Raw genomic sequence first — 19,635 nt, 5'->3', positions numbered from 1 at the left:
TCTGCCCCCGTCCTGTCGCGCGGGCCCGCCGACTCGTCGCACCTCGTCGGCCGTTCCAGTCCCTCGGCCCACCCTCCCTCACCCTCGTCCTTCGCCAGCACCGCGCCATCGATGAGCGCACCACACGGCGCGGCAACGAGCGCGGTCGGTGCGAGCGCAGGGTCGCTGGCCAGGACCCACGCCGAGCAGGGATCGGCGCCAGCAGCAGGAGGGGCACCAGGCGCCGTCCGCTCGATCGGCGGCGCGCCAGCAGCTCGCGCGCGCACGGCGAGCGCACCGCGAGCAGACGACGGCGCACAGCAGGCCATGGCGGGCCCACCTGCCGTTGCAGCCGACGCGCCGTCGCTAGCGCCCGCTCGCGCCGCGTCGTCCCCTCCGGGTCCAGGTGGACCGGCCGCCGTCGCTCGTCCTTCGCCGAGCCCGACGGCCAACGGCGCGCGAGGGTCGTCGTCGTCGTCGTCGCGCTCGGCCGCACACGCTCCATCTGCGTCGTCGTCGTCGGCAGCCTCGTTCACGTCGTCGTCGGCTGCGCCGGCCGCCCTCCCTCGTCTTGCGCCCGTCAACCAGTACGGCAGCGCAGCACCCTCGCCCGCTCTCAGCCACTCGCCTCAGACCTACCTCCCCGGCCCGGTCCAGCAGCAGCAGCAGCACCACCACCACAACATGGCCGTCGCCTCTCACCCCTCGTTCGCCGGGCAAACTTTCCGTCCTTTCGCGCCCGCCTACCCTCACCCCGCCTATCCCTTCATCCCGTCGCCGCACCCGGGCAACCTGGCCAACGGCGCGCCGATGAACGGCTATGGGTTCAACGGCGGCGCCAACGCGATGCACCTGTCGGCCGAGCAGCAGAAGCGCATGCACCAGTACCAGCAGCAGTGGCAGCTCGAGGTCCTCAAGGGCCAGCAGCAGCAGCAGCAGCAGAACACGCAGGGTGCGTCCCCACCTCTCTTGCGGTCGATCTCGAGGTTCCTTCCTGACAATCTTGCCTCCTCTCTCGCGCACAGACCGCCGCCGCACGAGCTCGGGACCTGCCGCCACCGCATCGCCCTCGTACTACACGACACCGAGCAACTACCCTCCTTCCCCATCCGCGACGCTCCACCAGAACCAGCACCAGGTCCCGTTCGGCCTGACGGGCCCGTCGCTCCCTCCCGGCGCCATGCTCCCGCACGTCAGCATGCACGGCTACCCGACGCCGCCGGGCAGCACCGAGGGCGCTCGGAGCGGCGGCGAGTCGGGCTCGTCCAACAGCAGCAGCAACAACGGGCGCGCCGAGGCGTACCACCCGTACCGGCGCGACGACCGGCGAGGCGACGGCAGGTCCGCGCCCTCGTCCGCCGCGTCGCAGCAGCACCGCTCGGCGCCGTCGAGCGCGAGCAGCAACGGCTCGGGCGGCAGGCGGTCGACGTCGCACCACGGCCGGCAGGACAGCTCGGCGTCGATCGCCCAGCTCGCCGCGCAGCAGAACTACCCGCACGCGCACGCGCTCCCGCCGCCAATCCGCAACGGCTCGTCGTCGTCGATCCACTCGCTCGGCGCCTCGGGCGGCTCGTCGCCCAACGGCAGCGTGCGCCACGTCGCGCAGCACTCGGCGGCGTCGTCGTCGTCCTCCGTCCACCGCCAGCGCACCGACAGCCAGAACTCGTCGAGCTCGTCGTCGCTGCAGCACGCCCGGCAGGACTCGGCGTCGTCGGGCTCGTCGCTCGGTCCCGATGCGCGCCCGACGTCGACGCTGCGCGGCCCGTCGTTCGACTCGGCGCGCTCGGCCACGCCCGTGCAGGCGCGCGGCAGGCCCTCGCCGCTCGGCGCGCCGATTCACGCTGCCGAGGAGAGCGAGGACGACGGCGTCGAGTCGGACGGTACGGCCGAGGCGACCGCGACCATCTCGACCGGCCTCGTCGCCGCCGCCGCCGCCGCACCGCCTCCTGCGCCGACTTCCTCCTCCTCCTCCTCCTCCCTCGCCGCCGCCGCCAAGGGCAAGGACAAGGAGAAGAAGGGCATGAAGTCGAGGTTCAAGAAGGCGTTCGGCGTCACCAACTCGGCGAGCTCGAGCACGCTCACCGAGGCCGACTTTGACGGGCGCGGCCCCAAGCTCGTCGACGACCACCTCCGCCGCGACAGCTCGGACACCGAGGGCGACGACACGCCGCGCCGACACGCCTACTCGACGCACCAGCCGCAGCAGGCGTCGCTCGCGTCGTCGTCGGCGAGCATCATGACCAACACGGACGGCCTGTCGACGATGACGGGCGCGACGGGCACGACGGCGTCGGGCAAGAAGCCGCCGTCGAGCCGGTTCCGCATGCTCAACAGCAAGTTCAACGGCTCGAGCGACAACCTGTCGATCTCGTCGACCGTGTCGAGCGCGAGCGTCATGATCCGCAAGCTCGGCCAGATGGGCAAGCTCGCGAGCCGCAACTCGCTCATGGGCCTCACCAAGGCGTTCAAGAAGGGCGCCAAGGACGGCGACGACGCGGCCACCGTCGACGGCGTCCTCGTCTCGTCGTCGTCGTCGGGCGCCAAGCTCGCCAAAAAGGACCGCAAGAAGGCGGGCGCCTCGACCGCGAGCGTCTCGCACGCGACGGCCGAGTTCGAGTCGCCGTCCAAGCCGACGGCGGCCGGCATGTCGCCGGCGGCGGCCCTCGCGCGCAAGCAGCAGCAGGCGTACGCCGAGCAGGAGGCGGCCGAGCAGCAGCGCGCTCGTGACGCCGCCGCCGCCGAAGCTGCGCGCCTCGGGCCGCCGCAGCGCTCGTTCGAGCAGGTGCCGGCGCACGCGAGGTCCGAGTCGGCGACGTCGGACGTGTCGTCGGTCCGCAGCGGCAAGGAGCGCAAGAAGTGGCGCCTCGGGTTCGGCGGCGGCAGCAAGACGGACCTGCACGACTCGGCCTCGATCAACGACGACCGCGCGTCGGTCATGACGGCCGGCAACGAGCGCGGCGGCGGCGGCGCGAGCGCGTTCGCCCAGTACGACGACGAGACGCCGCGGCAGAGCCTCGAGATCCTCGCGCCGCCGCAGGCCGGCTACCGCACGTACGGTCCGGGCCAGTACAGCCACGAGCGCTCCGAGTCGTCCGAGTACGAGCCGAGCCTGTACCGCGACGGCTCGTCGCCCAACGGCGGCTTCGTCCGCCCTGTTCGCGGCATCCTCAAAGGTGCGCCCTCTCTTTCCCTCTTCTTCTCTCGTACAGTCTCGAGAGCGCGCGTGACTGACTCGACTCGGTCTCGCAGGTGCCGGTTCCTACCGCCAGGAGGACTTTGTCGCACCCCGGTCGGCGTTCGCCCGCAACCGCGCAAGCTCGTTCGACTCGCCGCAGCAGCACGGCCGGCCGGGCTCGTCCGGCGGTCCCGGCGCCGCCCTCGTCGACGTCATCCCGTCCGAGCAGCAGGTCGACGGCGTCGGTCCCTCGGCCACGTCGCCTCGCAACGACACGCACCCGCCGACCTCGCAAGAGCTCATGCACGACGCCGTCGCCGCCCGCATCCACCCCGACTCGTCGTCGTCGGGCCCGTACGCGCACGCCGAGCTCAACGCGTCGGCGCCGGCGCTCAACCACTTCTCGTCGCGCTCGAGCATGCGCCCGTCGCCGCCCGCGACCGCCAAGGGCCGCCGCATCGTCTTTGCGAGCAACCTCTCGGTCCACACGACGTGGCCTGCGGCCATCTACGACCGACGGGCCGAGCCGGCGACGTGCAACCGGCTCACGCCGCAGCTCGCGCAGCAGATCAAGGAGGAGCTCAACAGCTTCAAGATGGAGGAGATGGACGTTCACCCGGCGTCGCGCAAGCTCACCCACTTCTGTGCGTCCCTCCTTCTCTTGATCGTGTCCTCGTTCTTCGTCGTACTGACCTCGCCTCACGTGCCCGTTGCAGTCGTCTGAGCTCCCTTCCCTCGCCTCGACCTTCCCCACACCAATCCCTCTCTTCGACTTTCCTTCCCTCTCTCGCGCTCTCTCGCGCCTTCAGTACCCTCACCCTATCCTCCCTCTCTCTCTCTCTCGTCGACCTTCCCTCTTTGCCTCAAAACGGCGCAGCCGCGAGCCCCTTCCTCGCGCCATCCGTGCCGGCACGACGAGGGACCGCCTCTCGGCCCGCCTTCTGTATCCCCTCTTTGTCCCACTCTCGCCCCGCACTCGGCGCGCACCTTCTTTACTCGCCTCCTTATCGCCCCTTTGACCCTCGCACTACCACGGACGTTCGCCTGCGCCTTCCCTTCCTCCTTTCCTCCCTCGAGTAGAGCCGTCTCTCTGTTTGTACACCTCCTCGCCCTCTTTTCGCTCCCCCTTGCGGCCTTCCTCGCACGCAATGATCTCCGTTTCTCTCACTTGCTGTCGTCGCCGGACCGAGACCGAGAGAGCAAAGCGAGAGAGAGAGCGAGAAGGAAGAAGCGCGAACGAAAGAAGGAAAGGAAGGAGACGGACGACGACGACGACTCGCGGCGACGAGAGCGAGCCGGACATGACGAGATACATGCGATGATACAACTGCGGACGAGCTACACAGAGAGAGTCTACTTGTCGCCCTCGGCCATGCCCTCGACGAGTCGCTCCTTGAACTCCTCGAACTCGGAGAGGTTCGTGCGCCAGCGTCGCCAGAAGTGCTCGAGGTTGTCGCCATGCTCGACGCGCGACAGGTTCGCCAAGATCGTCAAGAGGTGCAAAGCTCGCGCAGACGCGGCCGGCGAGCCCTCCTCGATGCACGCTTGCGCGTACTCGAACGTCGACTCGACGATCGTCTCGGTCCAGCACAGCGGCGCCGGGTCGAACTCGCACACGTCGCCGCTCAAGTCGCACGCTCCACCGGCGGCGGCGACGGCGTTGGACCAGGCCACGGCCATAGGGCCGTGCAAGACCGTGTCGGTGGAACGACGGTCGCCGCTCGCGACCTCGACGAGCTTGGCGTACGGTTCGACGAGCTCGGGCTTGACGTTGCAGTCGCCCATGTACGTGCTGCAGATGTCGGCCACGATGGTGCTCATGTGGGCGTACTGCTCGGCGCACGCCTCGGGCGTCGACTCGCGGGGAGCGAAGAAGTCGTCAAAGGCCTCATCAAACTGGTCGAGGGCGTTTTGGCGATGCTCGAGCACGTTGTTGTCGTCGTCCTTGGTCTCGACGCAGTAGGCGCACGGACAGCCGTTGTCCCCAAAGTGCCGGTCGAGGACGTCCCAGATCTCGTGCGACGGCGTCCTGTCGATCGGCGCGTACGAGACGTAGACCTCCTTGCCCTTCTTGACGGGCACGCGAGCGCGCACGACGAGGAGGTCGCCGACGGTCTTGTGGTACGTGTTGGGCAGGCACGAGTGGTTGAACGCAGAGCCGTTGAGGAACAGGGCCGACCAGGTACGCCAGCCCGGCGCGCCGAGGTTGGGCGAGTCGAGCTCGGGCAAGCACGACGGCGGAAAGTTGAACCTGCACGAGGGGACGACGACGGTGAGTGCGTGGGCCTTGGCCGGGACGAGCGGGCCGAGCGAAAGGAGGACGCACCCGTTGAACCGGCAGATGCGCTCGACCCAGTCCATGTCGAGGCTGATCGGCGCCGAGGCGTACTTGGGGATGCTGCGCTTCGACAGGGCGCCGAACACGAGCGGCCGCTCAGGCGAACCGCGACCGTCGAACAGCGACTCGAGGACGGACAGCGTCGACGGGTCGTCCAGGACGCGAGCGGCGACCTCGGCGGCGAGCGCGTGCTTGGGTCGGTGCGGGATCTGGTCGGCCTGCGCGTCGATCGACAGGTCGTGGAGCGTGCCAAAGTCGGCGACGGCGAACGCCTTTTCGACTGCGAGCGAGAGAGCGAGTGAGCGAGGTCCGCGAGAGAGGGAGCCAGAGGGAGCGGGGCCAGCTCACCGAGGAGGAGCTCGCCGGGCTTGATGTCGCGCGTGGCGATGACGCCTCGACCGCCGGTGCGCTTCTTGAGCTGCGCGACGCGGATCGGGCCGACGTAGTCGCGCAATTTGAGGCGGTCGCACGGCGGCTTGAGCGGTGGGCTCGGCCCCTGCTCGAACGGGAACAGGTTGTAGTCGCCCGACTCGCTCGCCTTCTTGCACTCTTGAGCGTGCTGCTGCCGCCTGCGAGCACCCTCGATGCGCCCGTACATCTTGTAAGCGGCGATTTGACCTTCCACGGTCGTCCCTTTGAGGTGCGAGTCGTCGCCCGAACGGATGAACTTGCCCAACGCCTCGTCGATGCCGTCGAGTCTTGTCACCTCGTCCTCGTGCAGCGAGAACAGGTCGTCTCGAACGAGCTCGGCGAGATCGTGCAGGCCCGCCGCGGACAGGGCGTTTAGGCGGGTCGTGAGGGCGACCGAGCGGTCACCGAGCGCGACGGGGACGCCCATGTCGAGGTACATGAGGACGATGGACGTGTCGTGGTAGGCGGCCGCAGGCCGACCGGCCTTAAGGTTGGCGTGCGCGCGCTTGAGCGTGACGCGGACGGTGTCCTGCTGCGTCTCGGCACGCGCGATGGCCTCGGTGAAGGCTTGGACGGCGAGGTACGGCTGTTCGGCGTCCAAGTAGGCTTGACCGGCGGCGTACGGGTCGTAGCCCGGCTCGGGCGGCGGAACGGCGAGCGGGTCGCCCACTCGACGTCGGCGAGCGCGACGCTGTCGCCCTTGTACACCTCCATGTCGGTCGGCGACGAGACGCGGACGTCGCTCGGCATGCCCTCGGTCGTCGACAACGTGAAGGCGGGCTCGCGAATGAGGAGGCCGGTGCCGGGAAAGAAGAGCTTGTCGAGGTCGGTCTGCTTGACGCCGTACAGGGGATAGTTGCGCGCGTAGACGATGAAGCTGCAGGTGAACGATCGATGTCAGTGTCAAGGAGGCTGTCGAGGACGTCGGGCAAGTAGGGAAGAGAGAGAGAGAGAGGGGGACGCACAGGTGGCCGTCCTGGTCCTCGGCAGGGAAGGCGAGCCCGTACCGCAGGAAGGGTGCTCCCTTTGCGCGGCACAGCAAGTAGCGGCCCGAGTACTTCTTGGTCGTGTCCATCTCGGCGAGGCGAACTGCAGGAAAGGGGAGTCAGCGCTGCGCTGTCTGCGGTCGCGAGGACGAGGGAACGAGGAAGAGGAGCTCGGGTCGCGACTCACTCGGCTTGAGATCGCTCAACGGCGGTAGAATAGAGGCCCTCGTGCGGTCGATATCGTTGTCGTCGTACTCGTCGTACTCGTCGCCCGTGGTGTACTCGAGGTCGAGTCGGGAGAACCACTCGATGAGGCCGCGCGGGCTGTAGTCGGTCGCGCTGGCGCCTTTGCGGCGGACCTTGGTCATGATGGCGTCGTGTAGACTGCGACTGCTCGTTCAAGTCGAGCACTGACGAGGCTGCTGGGCGGACGAGGTCGGCGAGGTTGGTCGACTTGGACGCGAGGCGGGGGGCGGGCCTGGCTCGACGGGTGCGAGCTGTGCGAGGTTGGTCGCGTCGCCGAGCGATAGCTGTACGATACAGGGACAGATACCGCAGGCTCGAATGCGCTGCAGAGGCTGTGCGAGAGGTGCAAGCTGGTGATGAGACGGCGAGGAGGAGCGGCAGCAGCTCGTTCCTCTCGCTCGCCTTTCCTCCGTCCCCCTCGCGCCAGACCGACTGCGATCATGCCCTCGAGTGTCAGGATGCCTCGCTGGATGCCCGCCCTGCGCAACCGCCGCGCCCCGGCCGCGTCCCGCCAGGCCCACACGGCCGCCGCCGCCGCCCCGCCTGCGTCGTCCCAGTCGGCCTCGTTCCGCAAGCGCGACCTCCTCCTGCGCGGGCCCCAGCTCCTCCTGCGCGGTCCGAGCCTCCTCCTCAGCGCACCACAGGCCGTCTGGCGCGCGCCGAGCGCCGCGAGGGCCGGCACACGCCGCCTCCTCTCGACCACGATCCGCCGCAACCGCGACCAGCGCCCTCTCGACCGCGGCATCGACCACCAGCCCCTCGCCGGCCCGTCCAAGCAGCCTCTCGACGACCCCTCGGCCCACCCCGAGCAGCCGCAGGGCCGCCCCGAGTCGTTCACCTGTGCGCTCCCTCCTCTTCCCCTTCCTCGTCTCGGTGGGTGGGGCGCTCACGCTCTTCTCCTCCCCTCGTGACAGCCCGCCTTCGCAACCGGTGGAAGTCGACGCCGACCAAATGGTCACCCATCCCCGTCTCGCTCGGCGCCGCCGTCCTCGTCGTCCTCACGCTCTACAAGCAGGCCTCGGACAAGGGCAAGGAGCCGCTCCCGGATGGCTCGGTCAAGATGCAGGGCCCGTGGCAGGTGCGCTCACGCTCCCTGCCTCCTCGTCTCGGCGACGCGCCTCTGACCTTGCCCTCGCGCGCAGGTGCACGTCCTCGGCGCGCTCCCGCTCCGGTCCGTGTCGCGCCTGTACGGCCTCGTCAACTCGGTCGAGCTCCCCGTCTGGTTCCGCGTCCCGGGCTACAAGTTCTACGCCTGGGTCTTTGGCGTCAACCTCGACGAGTGCGAGAAGTCGGACCTGCGCGAGTACCGGTCCATGAGCGAGTTCTTCATGCGTCGCCTCAAGGCCGGCGCACGGCCCATCGACGACGCGCCTCTCGTGCGACCCGCTCTCCCTCTCTCTCTCTCTCCCCCACTGCCTCGGAAGACACTGACGCTCCTCCCGTGCGACGTCGCAGGTGTCGCCCGCCGACGGGCGTGTCGTCAACTTTGGCGTCATCGAGGGCGGCCGCATCCAGTCGATCAAGGGCGCGACCTACTCGCTCGAGGCGCTCCTCCAGGGTGCAGGCTCGACCGAGGGCCAGGACGAGAAGCCGCACGGCCTGCCCCGGCACCCGCACGACGTCGACGACGCCAAGATCGACGAGAGGGAGTTTGCCAACGTGAACGGCATCTCGTACTCGCTCGCCGAGCTCATGGGCCAGACGGGCGACGAGTCGGCGGCGGCGTCGGGCGCCCAGGCGAGTACCACGGCGCCGCTCAAGGACGCGTCCATCTCGGACGCCGAGGCGAACAAGCACCGCAACGCGCCCAAGCGGTCGCTCAGCGGCGACGTCGCGGTCGCGACCGAGATCGCCAAGGCCGCCTTTGAGCCCCGCGAGGGCAACAAGCTGTGCTTCGCCGTCATCTACCTCGCCCCGGGCGACTATCACCGCTTCCACAGCCCGACCAACTGGGTCGTCGAGCGCCGCCGCCACTTTGCCGGTCCGTCTGCCTCTCTCTCTCTCTCCTATTTGTCTCTCGGACTGACTCTCGATCCCGATCGCGACGCAGGTGAGCTCTTCTCGGTGTCGCCCTGGATGGTCGGCAAGCTCGCCGACCTGTTCGTCCTCAACGAGCGCGTCGCCCTCCTCGGCCGGTGGCGCTACGGCTTCTTCTCGATGACGCCCGTCGGTGCCACCAACGTCGGCAGCATCCGCGTCAACTTTGACAGTGTGCGTCCCCTCGTTCCTGCCCTCTCGCACCTTCTGCGCGAATGACTCATCCTCGAAGCCGACCTAACCTCGCACGCCCACAGTCGCTCCGCACCAACTCGCCCTCGCGTCCCGTCGTTCCCGGAACCTTCAGCGAGGCGACGTACGGCAACGCGTCGCAGCTCCTCGGCGGGCAGCCGCTGCGCGCCGGCGACGAGGTCGGCGGCTTCTGGCTCGGGTCGACCATCGTCCTCGTGTTCGAGGCGCCGCGCGACTTCCACTTCAACATTGCCAACGGCGAGAAGCTCAAGGTCGGGCAGGCGATCGGGTCCGTCTGAGTGCTGGGTCCAGGAGGTGGAGCGGCGAGAGGGAGAGGGGGAGGAGGGGGCGCGAGCGGGTCCTTAGTTTCGCATTTCGGCTTTTCTCTCTCTTTGTCGAGCTCCATCTGCATCGTTTGGGTCATTGTGCATCGTCTCGCCAGCTCTCGGCTTGCAGAGCGTCTTCTCGAGAGGCTCGAGCGAGAGAGAGAGAGAGAGAGAGAGAGAGAGGCAGCTTGTTCGACTGCACGACGACGCTACGTCCCTCGCGCTCACAACTTCGCCCTCGTCGCAAAGCTCGACCCTCGTCCCGCCGTGACGAGCTCGACGAGCGCGTCAACCTGCTCGAGGACCCACGTCGCGCCCTCCTCGCTCGTGAGCCACTCGCGCCCCTGCACGTCCTCGCCCTCGCTTGCCGGCTCCTCGCCCGCCTTGCGCAGGCCAAACACGTGTGACGTCACCTGGGGCCCGACGCCGCCTTGTGCGCGCAGGCACGCGATGGCGACGACGCTCGTGAGGACGCGGCCGACCTTGGCGTGCCCTCGCGGGGCGGACGTGAACGGGTCGGCGAGGAGGGGCCCGTAGTGCGACGACAGGATGTGGACGGGCAGGTCTGGGTGCGACTCGGCGAGTTTCTTGAGGAGCTTGTCCGAGTGCGGCGCGTAGATCGAGGTCCACAGCGACGAGGCGGACGAGAGGACCGTGGGGAGCGAGTCGGGGGTCGGTTGCCTGCGAGATGCCACGAGTTGTCAGTGCATGAGCGACTTGAATGACTGAGAGAGGCGCCGCCGAGTTCGTGGCTCGGCGAGAGAGAGAGCAAGAGGGCTCACCGAGTCGGAGAGGTCGAGAGGAGGCCGGCCACCTCGGGCTCGAGGTGCGAGCGCAAGGCGCCGAGGTTGTTGATGGCCTGCGCGGGACGTCGTGGGAGAGGGTCAGCTGCGTGCACAAGAGAGGCCAAAGGAGGAAGAGGGACGAGGACGCACTCGAGGGATGCCCGAGAACGAGATGGTCTTGAGCCCGGCCTCGCGCATGACGGCGGCGAGTTCTGCTGCCCGCTTGACTCGCTCCTGGCCCTGCTGCTGTAGCCTGGCCGCCGAGAACGTGTACAGCTCGCACAGAGTCGCCGGCGAGTTGAGGGTGACGAGGGCGGCGCTCTGCACACGGGCGAGGCGGTGAGCTGCGCGGGCATGCTGCAGGCCAAGAGAGAGAGAGAGCGTGTGCGCACCCCGAGTGTCAACCAGGCTGCCTCGCCGACGCCGTGTGCCGCTGCCGAGGTTGCGAGTCGCTCGAACAGCTGCGTCACGGCGGCGCGAGGAGGAGCCGGCAAGGCCGCGCCCTGCGCGTGTGGAGCACCGACGAGGGCCTTGAGGGCAGACGACAGCTTGACAGAGGCCATGGTCGTAGCGTAGCGAGCCGCACAGCGACAGAGGTGGGGCGAGCGGCCACCCGGCTGTCTCCCCTTTTCCGCATCGTGCAGCGTCTCTCGCAGAGCGGCTTTCCTCGCTGTAGTTCAGTGCCTCTCTCGTCGAGCTCTAGGACCACGAAGCAGCAGATGCGCGAGAGGAGAGGTCCACAAAAAGACGACCGGGCTCGAGCGCGCCCGCGGTTTGAGAAGGTCGCCAATTTCCTTCCGGACGCGGTGCCGAAGATGAGATCGCTCCAGCTCGAGCACAGCGAGGGAGATGCAGCCCACTCGTGCGCAGCAAGGGGGGGCAGAACGCCGCCGGGCGCGCGGAGAGGTCTGGGTTCGGCGAGAAGACGCGCAGCTCGGCGCCCGCCCTCCCCTCTCCACACGGTCGGGCAAGCTCCACCGCGCCTTTCCGAGCCTCGTTGTTCGCAACCCGGTCGTCGTGTGCCTCGCGTGGGCCAGCGAGGAGGTCGTCGACGGCGAGAGAGCGGACCGTGCGCCGGCCCTTTGCTCTGCCCGCTTCGGAACCTGCGCTCCAACCTTGCGAGTACATACTGCGAGAGCGTTCGCCTCGACGTGCCGAGACGTCAAAGCAACCCGCACGGTCGCCCGCTCACCCGCACTCGCTCTCCTGGTCCGGGGAGCTCGCCGCGGAGCAAATGGGAAGGTCAGGGCGCAATGTCTTTGACGATCTTGCGTCGTGCCGGCGGGCAATCGCACGGGCCGGCTGCATCGAGGCTCGTCCTCTCGCGCGCAACTTACGACGATCAGGGCCGAGCGGAAAGTGACAAAGTGGCACGCTCGGTGCGTGCAAGGGCGGACCGACCTCGCGGACGAGGGTCCGGGTGAGCCTTTGCAGACGGGTTTGCTGCGTTGCGACGGCTGTGCGACAGCGCAGAGGTCAAGCTCGACGTTCCCTGCCCAAGACGAGAAGCTGAACGAGGGCCCGAGCGAAGAAAGGACGAGCTGACGAATGGACGGAGCCGCAGCCGACGCTCAGGCCGGGAAGTCCGCCGGATTCGACGTCGTCCATGCGCGGGGGCGAAGAGAGGCATGGCGTCCCGAGCGACCGCCCACCGCGCGCGGCCGCAGTTTGACCTGCAGAGGCCGCCAGAGAGCTTGTCCCCTTTGAGCGCGCGCGCTCCTCGGTGACTTGAGCCCTCCGAGCGAGCGGTTTAGCGTCGTCTCCACGTTCGATCCGCTCCCAGATGACGAGCGGTCAGTGCACCGACCAGCAAGTTCCTGCAGTGAAACGAACCCTCTCGCTGTCGCCGGGGGCGCGCCTCTCGAAATCTCGAGAGAGGTCTCGCTGCGAGCGTGCCCTGCCGCCCGGACCCTCTCATGAGCGCCGCGCGCCCTGACCGTCCCTCCTCCCTCCCCTTGCAATCGCATGCTCGGCGAGCGTCAGTCGTCCTCGTTCCCTCGTACGAGAGGGATCGCCTCTGCCACCGCGCACCCACGATGGAAGCTCTCGAGCCGCTGGTTCCTCGGCTCATCTCGTGCGCGAGCCGGCGAAGGACGCGAGCGCGACGCCGCGATCAAGTTTGCATTCACGAAAGCGGAGGACGCGAGAAGCTCCAGGCGAGCAAGTGCGAGGTGCGAGCGCGCGCGCGTTGCGAGCTTTCGCCTGCTGCGCCGACCGGGAGCCTCTTTCATGAGAGACGTCGGGGGGGGGGGGAGCTTCGAAGTTGCGAGTGCCGAGAGCCGGCTCGGTCGCTTCAGATCTGGACCGCCACGTGCAGAGGTCTTTTCGAGCGACCGGCGGTCGCGTTTGTGGGTGCCTGGTGCCTGGGCGAGCGGCCGCTCGCCCTTCTCCCTCGACCTCCCGGGCTCCTCCTCCCACCCCTCGCCCGCCCTCGTCCACGAGCGCGTGCAGCAACCAGCGACAGCTCGCGAGCCACTCCTGTGCCCCCCGCACCGCGCCCGCCAGCCGTCACCGCCGCCCCGACCCTCACGACCACCCGTCCGCTCGCTCGAGGCCACAGGGTCATCCCGAGCCTCGTAACCCGGGCGCGCCAGTCGACAACTCGCACCAGGTGCGCACACAGCCCTCTCTGTCTCTCTCGACCCTGCGCAGAGCTCAGCACGCTCACCTCGCCCTGCACGCGCTCGCAGCTCCGCCCTGCTCCTGAACACCGACCGCCGTCGCCTCGGACAAGCCGGCGTCCCTCCTGTCCTCCCGGTCTCGATCTGCCGACCCGACAGCCACATCGCCTAGTCGCCATGGCCGCCCCCTCTGCATCCAGCGCCTACTCGAGCGCGCACGGCAACCCTCCACCTCCGCCGCTCAGCATGGCCGGCGGCCCACCGCAGCAAGGGCCGTCCGTCCTGCAGATCCTCGCCATGGGCCAGGAGCGCAACCACGCCGCCGACGCCATGGCCCACCACCCGCGCATCGAGTCGCTCGTCAAGCTCGGCAAGGAAGCCGAGGCCACCTGGCTGCAGATCGGTGCGTCCTCCTCTCGCCCTCTTCCTCGTCCCTCGGGATCTCCCCTCTCCTACACGCAGAGCTGACTCTTCACCAAATGACAGGCCAAACAGCCGAGGCCGTTGGCGACTTTGACCGCGCCGTCGCCGCGTACGAGTCGGCGCTGCGGCACAACGCCTACTCGGTCGTCGCGCTCTCGCAGATTGCCGCCATCTGTCGGTCCAAGGAGGAGTTCAAGAAGGCGGCAGAGTACTTTGGACGCGTCGTCGGCATCGCGCCAGAGAGCGGCGACGTGTGGGGTGCTCTCGGTGCGTCCTCGCTTCTCTCCCTCGCCCTCCTCATCGACGAGCCACACAGACTCACTCTCTCTTTCTCCTCGCAGGGCACTGCTACCTCATGATCGACGACCTCAAGAAGGCGTACAGCTCGTACCAGCAGGCCCTGTACTACATGCCCAACCCGCACGAGCCCAAGTTGTGGTACGGTATCGGCATCCTGTACGACCGCTACGGCAGCCTCGAGCACGCCGAGGAGGCCTTCTCGAGCGTCATCCGCATGGACCCGAGTGCGTCTCGACGTCTCCCTTGTCGGCTCGACATTCAGAAGAGCGAGAAACTGACCTTCTTCCTTCTCGCGCGCAGACTTTGAGAAGGCCAACGAGATCTTCTTCCGCCTCGGCATCATCTACAAGCAACAGCGCAAGTCGGCGCAGAGCCTCGAGGTGCGTCGTCTCCCCTACTCCCTCTCAACCGTGGCTCTCGCCCCAGGGGACTCACGCCTCGCCTCGCCTCGCAGTGCTTCCGCTACATCCTCAACAACCCGCCTCGACCGCTCACCGAGATCGACATCTGGTTCCAGATCGGCCACGTCTACGAGCAGCAGAAGGACGTGCGTCGACGGTCCTCTCCCTCGCGCCCTCGTCCCAAGTCACTGACCCTCCTCGCCCTCACAGTTCATCGCGGCCAAAGAGTCGTACGAGCGCGTCCTCCAGGAGAACCCTGCGCACGCCAAGGTCCTGCAGCAGCTCGGCGGCCTGTACCACCGCTCGCGCGCGCCGTTCTACAACCCCGAGGTGTCGGTCCAGATCCTGACCAAGTCGCTCGAGTCGGGTGCGTCCCCTCTCTCTCTCTCTCTCTCTCTCGTTCGACGACCTCTCGAGACTCGACCCTGACGTCGAGCATGCGTCGCAGACCCGAACGACCCGTTCTCGTGGTACCTGCTCGGCCGGGCCTACATGACGACGAGCAACTTTGGCAAGGCGTACGAGGCGTACCAGCAGGCCGTGTACCGCGACGGCAAGAACCCGGCCTTCTGGTGCTCGATCGGCGTCTTGTACTACAACATCAACCAGTTCCACGACGCGCTCGACGCCTACTCGCGCGCGATCCGCATCCACCCGTACCTCGCCGAGGTGTGGTTCAACCTGGGCGCCCTGTACGAGGCGTGCAACGACCAGATGACGGACGCCATCGACGCGTACCAGCGCACGCTCCAGCTCGACCCGAGCAACACGGCCGTCTCGCAGCGCCTACGCGAGATCCGCGAGCACCAGGCGAGCGGCGCGCCGCTGTCGGCCCCGCCGCCGCCCAAGGACATCAGCCCGAGCTCGATGAGCTGGAACTACGCGACCAACAGCGGCGGCGCGCCGACGCAGCTCGCGCACGTCGGCCTCGGCCCCGACATGAGCCCGCCGATGCCGCCTCAGCCTGGCTCGTCGTCGGGCCCTCCCCAGTCCCGGGTCCCGACCGCGACGGGCCCTGGCTCGCCGCTCGTCGCCCCGGGCGCCGTGCACCGCTTCGACGCTCGCCCTAGCACCGGCGGCTCGCGCCCGCGCTCGACCGACCCGTACCGGCGCACGTCGGGCGGCCCTCACGACCAGTCGCCGCGCCCGATCGCTGCGGGCCCACCGGCCGCGCACCACCCGCCGCAGCAGCCGCACTCGTCGCAGCACCGCCTGCCGCAGATGAAGGCGGTGCGGGGCGTCTCGCCGCCCTCGCCGCGCACTCGCCCCGGCGGCGAGGGGTCGGCGCCCGGACCCGCGCTCGTGCACGCCCAGCACCCGCCGCCGAGCGCCAACTACCCGTTCCCGTCGCACCTCTCGTCGGGCCCGCCAGGCGGCCTTCCTCCTCCTCGTGCCGGCGAGAACGGCTCGCTCCCGCACGACGCCGCCGCCGCCATGGAGTGGGAGCGCACGGCGCGCGCCGCCGGCGGTCGCGCGACGAACGGCCGGCACCCGGCGCCACCTCCCCCGCACCCGCATGCGCAGCAGCAGCCGCACTTGCACTCGCAGCAGCACCCGCGCTCGCCGCCGTCGGGCCCGCCGACCGGCCAAGGGCGCGCGCCCTTCTTCGACAACCCGCCGCCCGGCCCGTACGGCGGCTACCCGCCGGCGCAGCACCCGTCGGCGCAGGCCCACGCGCAGGCCCAGGCCAAGGAGAGCGCGAGGCGGCGCAGCTCGGGCGGGTCGTCGACGGCGGCGAGCCACCGCTCGGGCCCGGCCGACGTCAAGCCGGCGGTCGCCGAGCCGACGCCGACGCCGACGCCCGCGCCTGCGCCGACGCCGTCCAAGGCCAAGGGCAGCAGGGCCAAGAAGGACTCGGCGGCGGACGGCGACGCGCCGAAGAAGGGAGGGAGGAAGGGCAAGGCGGGCGAGGACGGCACGGCGTCGCCCAAGAAGCCGCGCAAGACCAAGGCGGCGCAGGAGAAGGACGCTGCGGCCAAGGCGGCGGCGGTGCTCAACGGCGTCGCAGGCGGCGCCAGGAAGCCCTCGGCCTCGTCGCCCGTCCAGGCGCCCGCTCAACCTCCAGCTCCCGCCACGCCCGTCGCCGCCGCCGCGCCCGCAGCGAGCACGCTCCCGCAGCGCGACGTCGATGAGGAGTACGACGAGGGCGTCGACGCGCTCATGAGCCTCGGCGTCACGCCTGCGCCCAAGTCGGCGACGCCCGGACCTACCTCGGTCTCGTCCTCCTCGACCTCTGCGCCCTCGCCAAGCGCTCCCGGCCTCGCCTCGACCGCCACGCCGGCGCCCGCCTCTGCTTCGCCGCCGAGCGTCGACGCTGCGCCGGTCAACCCGCGCAAGCGCTCGCTCGCCGTCGCCGCCGACGAGCCCATGCCCGACGCCGAGTCCGGCACGCCCGACGCTCCCGCACCCGCCGCACCCGCCGACGAGTCGAGCGAGCCCGAGGCCAAGCGCAGCCGCAGCGAGGCGCCGCCTGCGCCCGTCGAGAAGCCGGCGTCGTCGCCTGCGCCCGAGGCCGACAAGCCGGCGAGCGGCGACGAGGTGACGGCCTCGACGCCCAAGGAGCCGACGCCTGCGCCCGCCGCCGAGACCGACGCACCGGCAGGTCCGAAAGCGGTCAAGGCTGCCGGCGTCGAGGCTGCAGCGCCTGTCGAGCCGGTCGTCGGCGCGAAGGAGGAGGGCGAGGTCGTTGCGGTGGTGAGCGCGTGAGGGGTGCGAGGATCGTCTCTCGTTGAGCGAGGCCGTCGGTCAACTGTGTTGATACTATGAATCGTCGTCGTCGTTTCTCTTTCTCATCGTCGTCGTCGTCGTCGAGAGCGCTTTCGAGAGAGCTCTCTCGAGCAGTCGCGAGTTGCGGTTCTAGTATTTCCGAGAGGCTCTCACGAGTCCGGCGACGAGCACGGTCAAGCGCAAGAGACAAAGGCGACAAAGGAGAGGCGGGACTCGGGCGTGTGAGAGCGAGTGGGCCGCGAGGGCGAGCCACGGTCGCAGCGAAGTTTGAGCCTCTCGCCAGCTCCCGCTCGATCCGCTCTCGCAGACCACTCGGACGCTTCGTGCGCCCCCGTAAACCTCCCAAAAACACCAGAAAACCCCCTCCAGCCGGACGCAGCTCTCCCCCGACGCTCGTCGCCCGAAGAACCGCCCTCTCGCCGCCTCGTCCTCATCGTCGAGTCCGAGTTCCCGCCCGCCTCGCCGTCCCCAGCCCGCCAGCCAAGCAGCAGACAGCACCCACTTGTGCGTTACACCTATCCACTCGACTCGCGCGACCGTCGTGGCCCCCGAGAGCGAGCACTGACGACAGCCGGATCCTCATCACACAGCTTCCCTCCCTCCCCTTCCTCCTCCCTCCCTCCACCGTCACCTAAGGCCCTACAACGCCATGTCGTCTGACGCCACCTCGCCCAAGGCCGAGGCTCCCGCCGCCTCGAGCCCGGCTCCCGCCGCCGAGGCCACCACCACCCCGGCCGCCGCTCCGGCCGCCGAGGCCAAGAAGGAGGACAACGACGAGGCCAAGCCCGCGTCCGAGTCGACCCCGGCCGCCAGCCAGTCGGGCAACAGCAGCAGCAACAACGACAAGAACTCGGGCCCGTCGCCCTCGACGTCGCTCTACGTCGGCGAGCTCGAGCCGACCGTCACCGAGGCCATGCTCTACGAGAGTGCGTCCGCCTCTCCCTCGCCTCTCTCCCTCCGAGTCGTACTGACAAGCTCTCTCGCCTCGCAGTCTTCTCGATGATTGGTCCCGTCGCGTCGATCCGTGTCTGCCGCGACGCCGTCACCCGTCGCTCGCTCGGCTACGCCTACGTCAACTACCTCAACTCGAACGACGGCGAGCGCGCCCTCGAGCAGCTCAACTACTCGTCGATCAAGGGCCGCCCGTGCCGCATCATGTGGTCGCAGCGCGACCCGTCGCTCCGCAAGACGGGCGCCGGCAACATCTTCATCAAGAACCTCGACGAGAACATCGACAACAAGGCGCTCCACGACACGTTCGCCGCGTTCGGCAACATCCTGTCGTGCAAGGTCGCCGTCGACGGCCAGGGCAACTCGCTCGGGTACGGCTTCGTCCACTACGACACGGCCGAGGCCGCTCGCGCCGCCATCGAGGGCGTCAACGGCATGCTCCTCAACGACAAGGTCGTCTTTGTCGGCATCCACATCCCCAAGCGCGAGCGCCAGGCCAAGATTGACGAGATCAAGGCCCGCTTCACCAACCTGTACATCAAGAACGTCCCGCTCGAGGTCGACGAGGCCGAGTTCCGCTCGATCTTTGAGCCGTTCGGCCAGGTCACGTCGGCCGTCGTCTCGACCGACCAGGACGGCAAGTCCAAGGGCTTCGGCTTCGTCAACTACGAGAAGCACGAGGACGCCGCCAAGGCCGTCGAGGAGCTCCACGAGAAGGACTACAAGGGCCAGCCGCTCTACGTCGCTCGCGCTCAGCGCAAGAGCGAGCGCGAGGAGGAGCTCAAGAAGTCGTACGAGCAGAAGAAGTACGAGCAGACCCTCAAGTACCAGGGGTGCGTCGGCCTTTTTCTCTCTCCCTCTTTCTCTCCCCCTCTCCTCGTCAGTGACTGACTCTTTTCGCCCTCATCCTCTTCCTTCCCCTCTCTCTCCCTCTTGCGCCACTCTTATCGTCACCCTCGCCCTCGCCCTCGACGACCTGTAGCGTCAACCTGTACGTCAAGAACCTCGACGACGACATCGACGAGGACAAGCTCAAGGCCGAGTTCGAGGCGTTCGGCCAGATCACGTCGTGCAAGATCATGGTCGACGACAAGGGCGCGTCGCGTGGCTTCGGCTTCGTGTGCTTCTCGTCGCCGGACGAGGCGACCAAGGCCGTCACCGAGCTCAACGGCAAGATGCTCGGCCAGAAGCCGCTCTACGTCGCCCTCGCCCAGCGCAAGGACGTCCGCAAGCAGCAGCTCGAGGCGCAGGTCGCGCAGCGCAACCAGATCCGCGCCCAGCAGCTCCAGGCCGCCGGCATCCCGGGCATCCCGCCCTACATGCCGGGTGCGCCCATGCCGGGCTACTACCCGCCCGCCGGCTACCCTCAGCCTGGCGCTCGCGGCCCCATGGGCTACCCGCAGCCCGGCCCCGGCGGCATGCCCCGCCCGCGCTACTACGCGCCGCCCAACATGCCGGGCATGCCCCCGATGGGCGGCCCGTACGGCCAGGTCCCGCCGCAGCAGTTCGGCCAGTACCCGCCGCCGCCCCCTGGCGCGCCCGGTGCCGGCCCTCGCGGCGCCGCCCCGGCCGGCGGTCGCCCCGGCCAGCCCGGCCAGCCGCCGCTCCCCGCCGGCGTCCCGCAGCGCCCCGGCCAGGCCGGCCTCCCCAACGGCGCGCCGCTCCCGCCGCGTGGCGCCCCGATCCCGCCCAACGGCGTCCCGCGCCCGACCCAGGCCGGCCAGCCGCCGCAGCGTC

At 69.1% G+C, this 19,635-nt stretch overlaps 6 protein-coding genes across 6 annotated transcripts; 4 read left to right on the top strand and 2 right to left on the bottom strand.

Moving 5' to 3' along the window:
* Nucleotides 1-3,506: 3,506 nt before the first annotated feature.
* Nucleotides 3,507-3,782, top strand: RHOBADRAFT_8246 (uncharacterized protein; the record flags this gene model as incomplete). Its single annotated transcript, XM_018419214.1, has 1 exon — nt 3,507-3,782. A coding segment is annotated over one exon (276 nt), but the record flags the coding sequence as incomplete, so codon positions are not given.
* Nucleotides 3,783-4,444: 662 nt separating this feature from the next.
* On the bottom strand, nt 4,445-7,257 carry RHOBADRAFT_54765 (uncharacterized protein; the record flags this gene model as incomplete). The annotated part of the gene is made up of 6 exons (XM_018417488.1): nt 4,445-5,405; nt 5,481-5,772; nt 5,841-6,540; nt 6,612-6,780; nt 6,869-6,992; nt 7,077-7,257. The coding sequence occupies 6 exons, from the start codon at nt 7,255-7,257 to the stop codon at nt 4,508-4,510; spliced, it is 2,364 nt and encodes a 787-aa protein (XP_018269606.1). The 3' UTR covers nt 4,445-4,507.
* A 336-nt stretch (nt 7,258-7,593) lies between these two features.
* RHOBADRAFT_54764 (uncharacterized protein) lies at nt 7,594-9,801 on the top strand (the record flags this gene model as incomplete). Its single annotated transcript, XM_018417487.1, has 6 exons — nt 7,594-7,975; nt 8,050-8,213; nt 8,278-8,511; nt 8,591-9,116; nt 9,186-9,346; nt 9,430-9,801. 6 exons carry the CDS (start codon nt 7,594-7,596, stop codon nt 9,661-9,663), a joined length of 1,701 nt encoding a protein of 566 aa, XP_018269605.1. The 3' UTR covers nt 9,664-9,801.
* Nucleotides 9,802-9,862: 61 nt separating this feature from the next.
* RHOBADRAFT_54763 (uncharacterized protein) lies at nt 9,863-11,038 on the bottom strand (the record flags this gene model as incomplete). The annotated part of the gene is made up of 4 exons (XM_018417486.1): nt 9,863-10,371; nt 10,473-10,549; nt 10,626-10,796; nt 10,868-11,038. 4 exons carry the CDS (start codon nt 11,036-11,038, stop codon nt 9,915-9,917), a joined length of 876 nt encoding a protein of 291 aa, XP_018269604.1. The 3' UTR covers nt 9,863-9,914.
* Nucleotides 11,039-13,273: 2,235 nt separating this feature from the next.
* On the top strand, nt 13,274-17,009 carry RHOBADRAFT_54762 (uncharacterized protein; the record flags this gene model as incomplete). The annotated part of the gene is made up of 7 exons (XM_018417485.1): nt 13,274-13,499; nt 13,583-13,786; nt 13,861-14,043; nt 14,120-14,199; nt 14,274-14,366; nt 14,431-14,587; nt 14,669-17,009. 7 exons carry the CDS (start codon nt 13,274-13,276, stop codon nt 16,924-16,926), a joined length of 3,201 nt encoding a protein of 1,066 aa, XP_018269603.1. The 3' UTR covers nt 16,927-17,009.
* A 228-nt stretch (nt 17,010-17,237) lies between these two features.
* On the top strand, nt 17,238-19,395 carry RHOBADRAFT_66719 (uncharacterized protein; the record flags this gene model as incomplete). The annotated part of the gene is made up of 4 exons (XM_018419057.1): nt 17,238-17,451; nt 17,538-17,873; nt 17,939-18,731; nt 18,881-19,395. Coding segments are annotated over exons 2-4 (1,584 nt in total), but the record flags the coding sequence as incomplete, so codon positions are not given.
* Between the last annotated feature and the right edge of the window lie 240 nt (nt 19,396-19,635).

Source organism: Rhodotorula graminis, assembly GCF_001329695.1.
Source record: "Rhodotorula graminis WP1 unplaced genomic scaffold RHOBAscaffold_10, whole genome shotgun sequence".
NCBI lineage: Eukaryota > Fungi > Basidiomycota > Microbotryomycetes > Sporidiobolales > Sporidiobolaceae > Rhodotorula > Rhodotorula graminis.
This window is presented reverse-complemented; position numbering and strand designations above follow the sequence as displayed.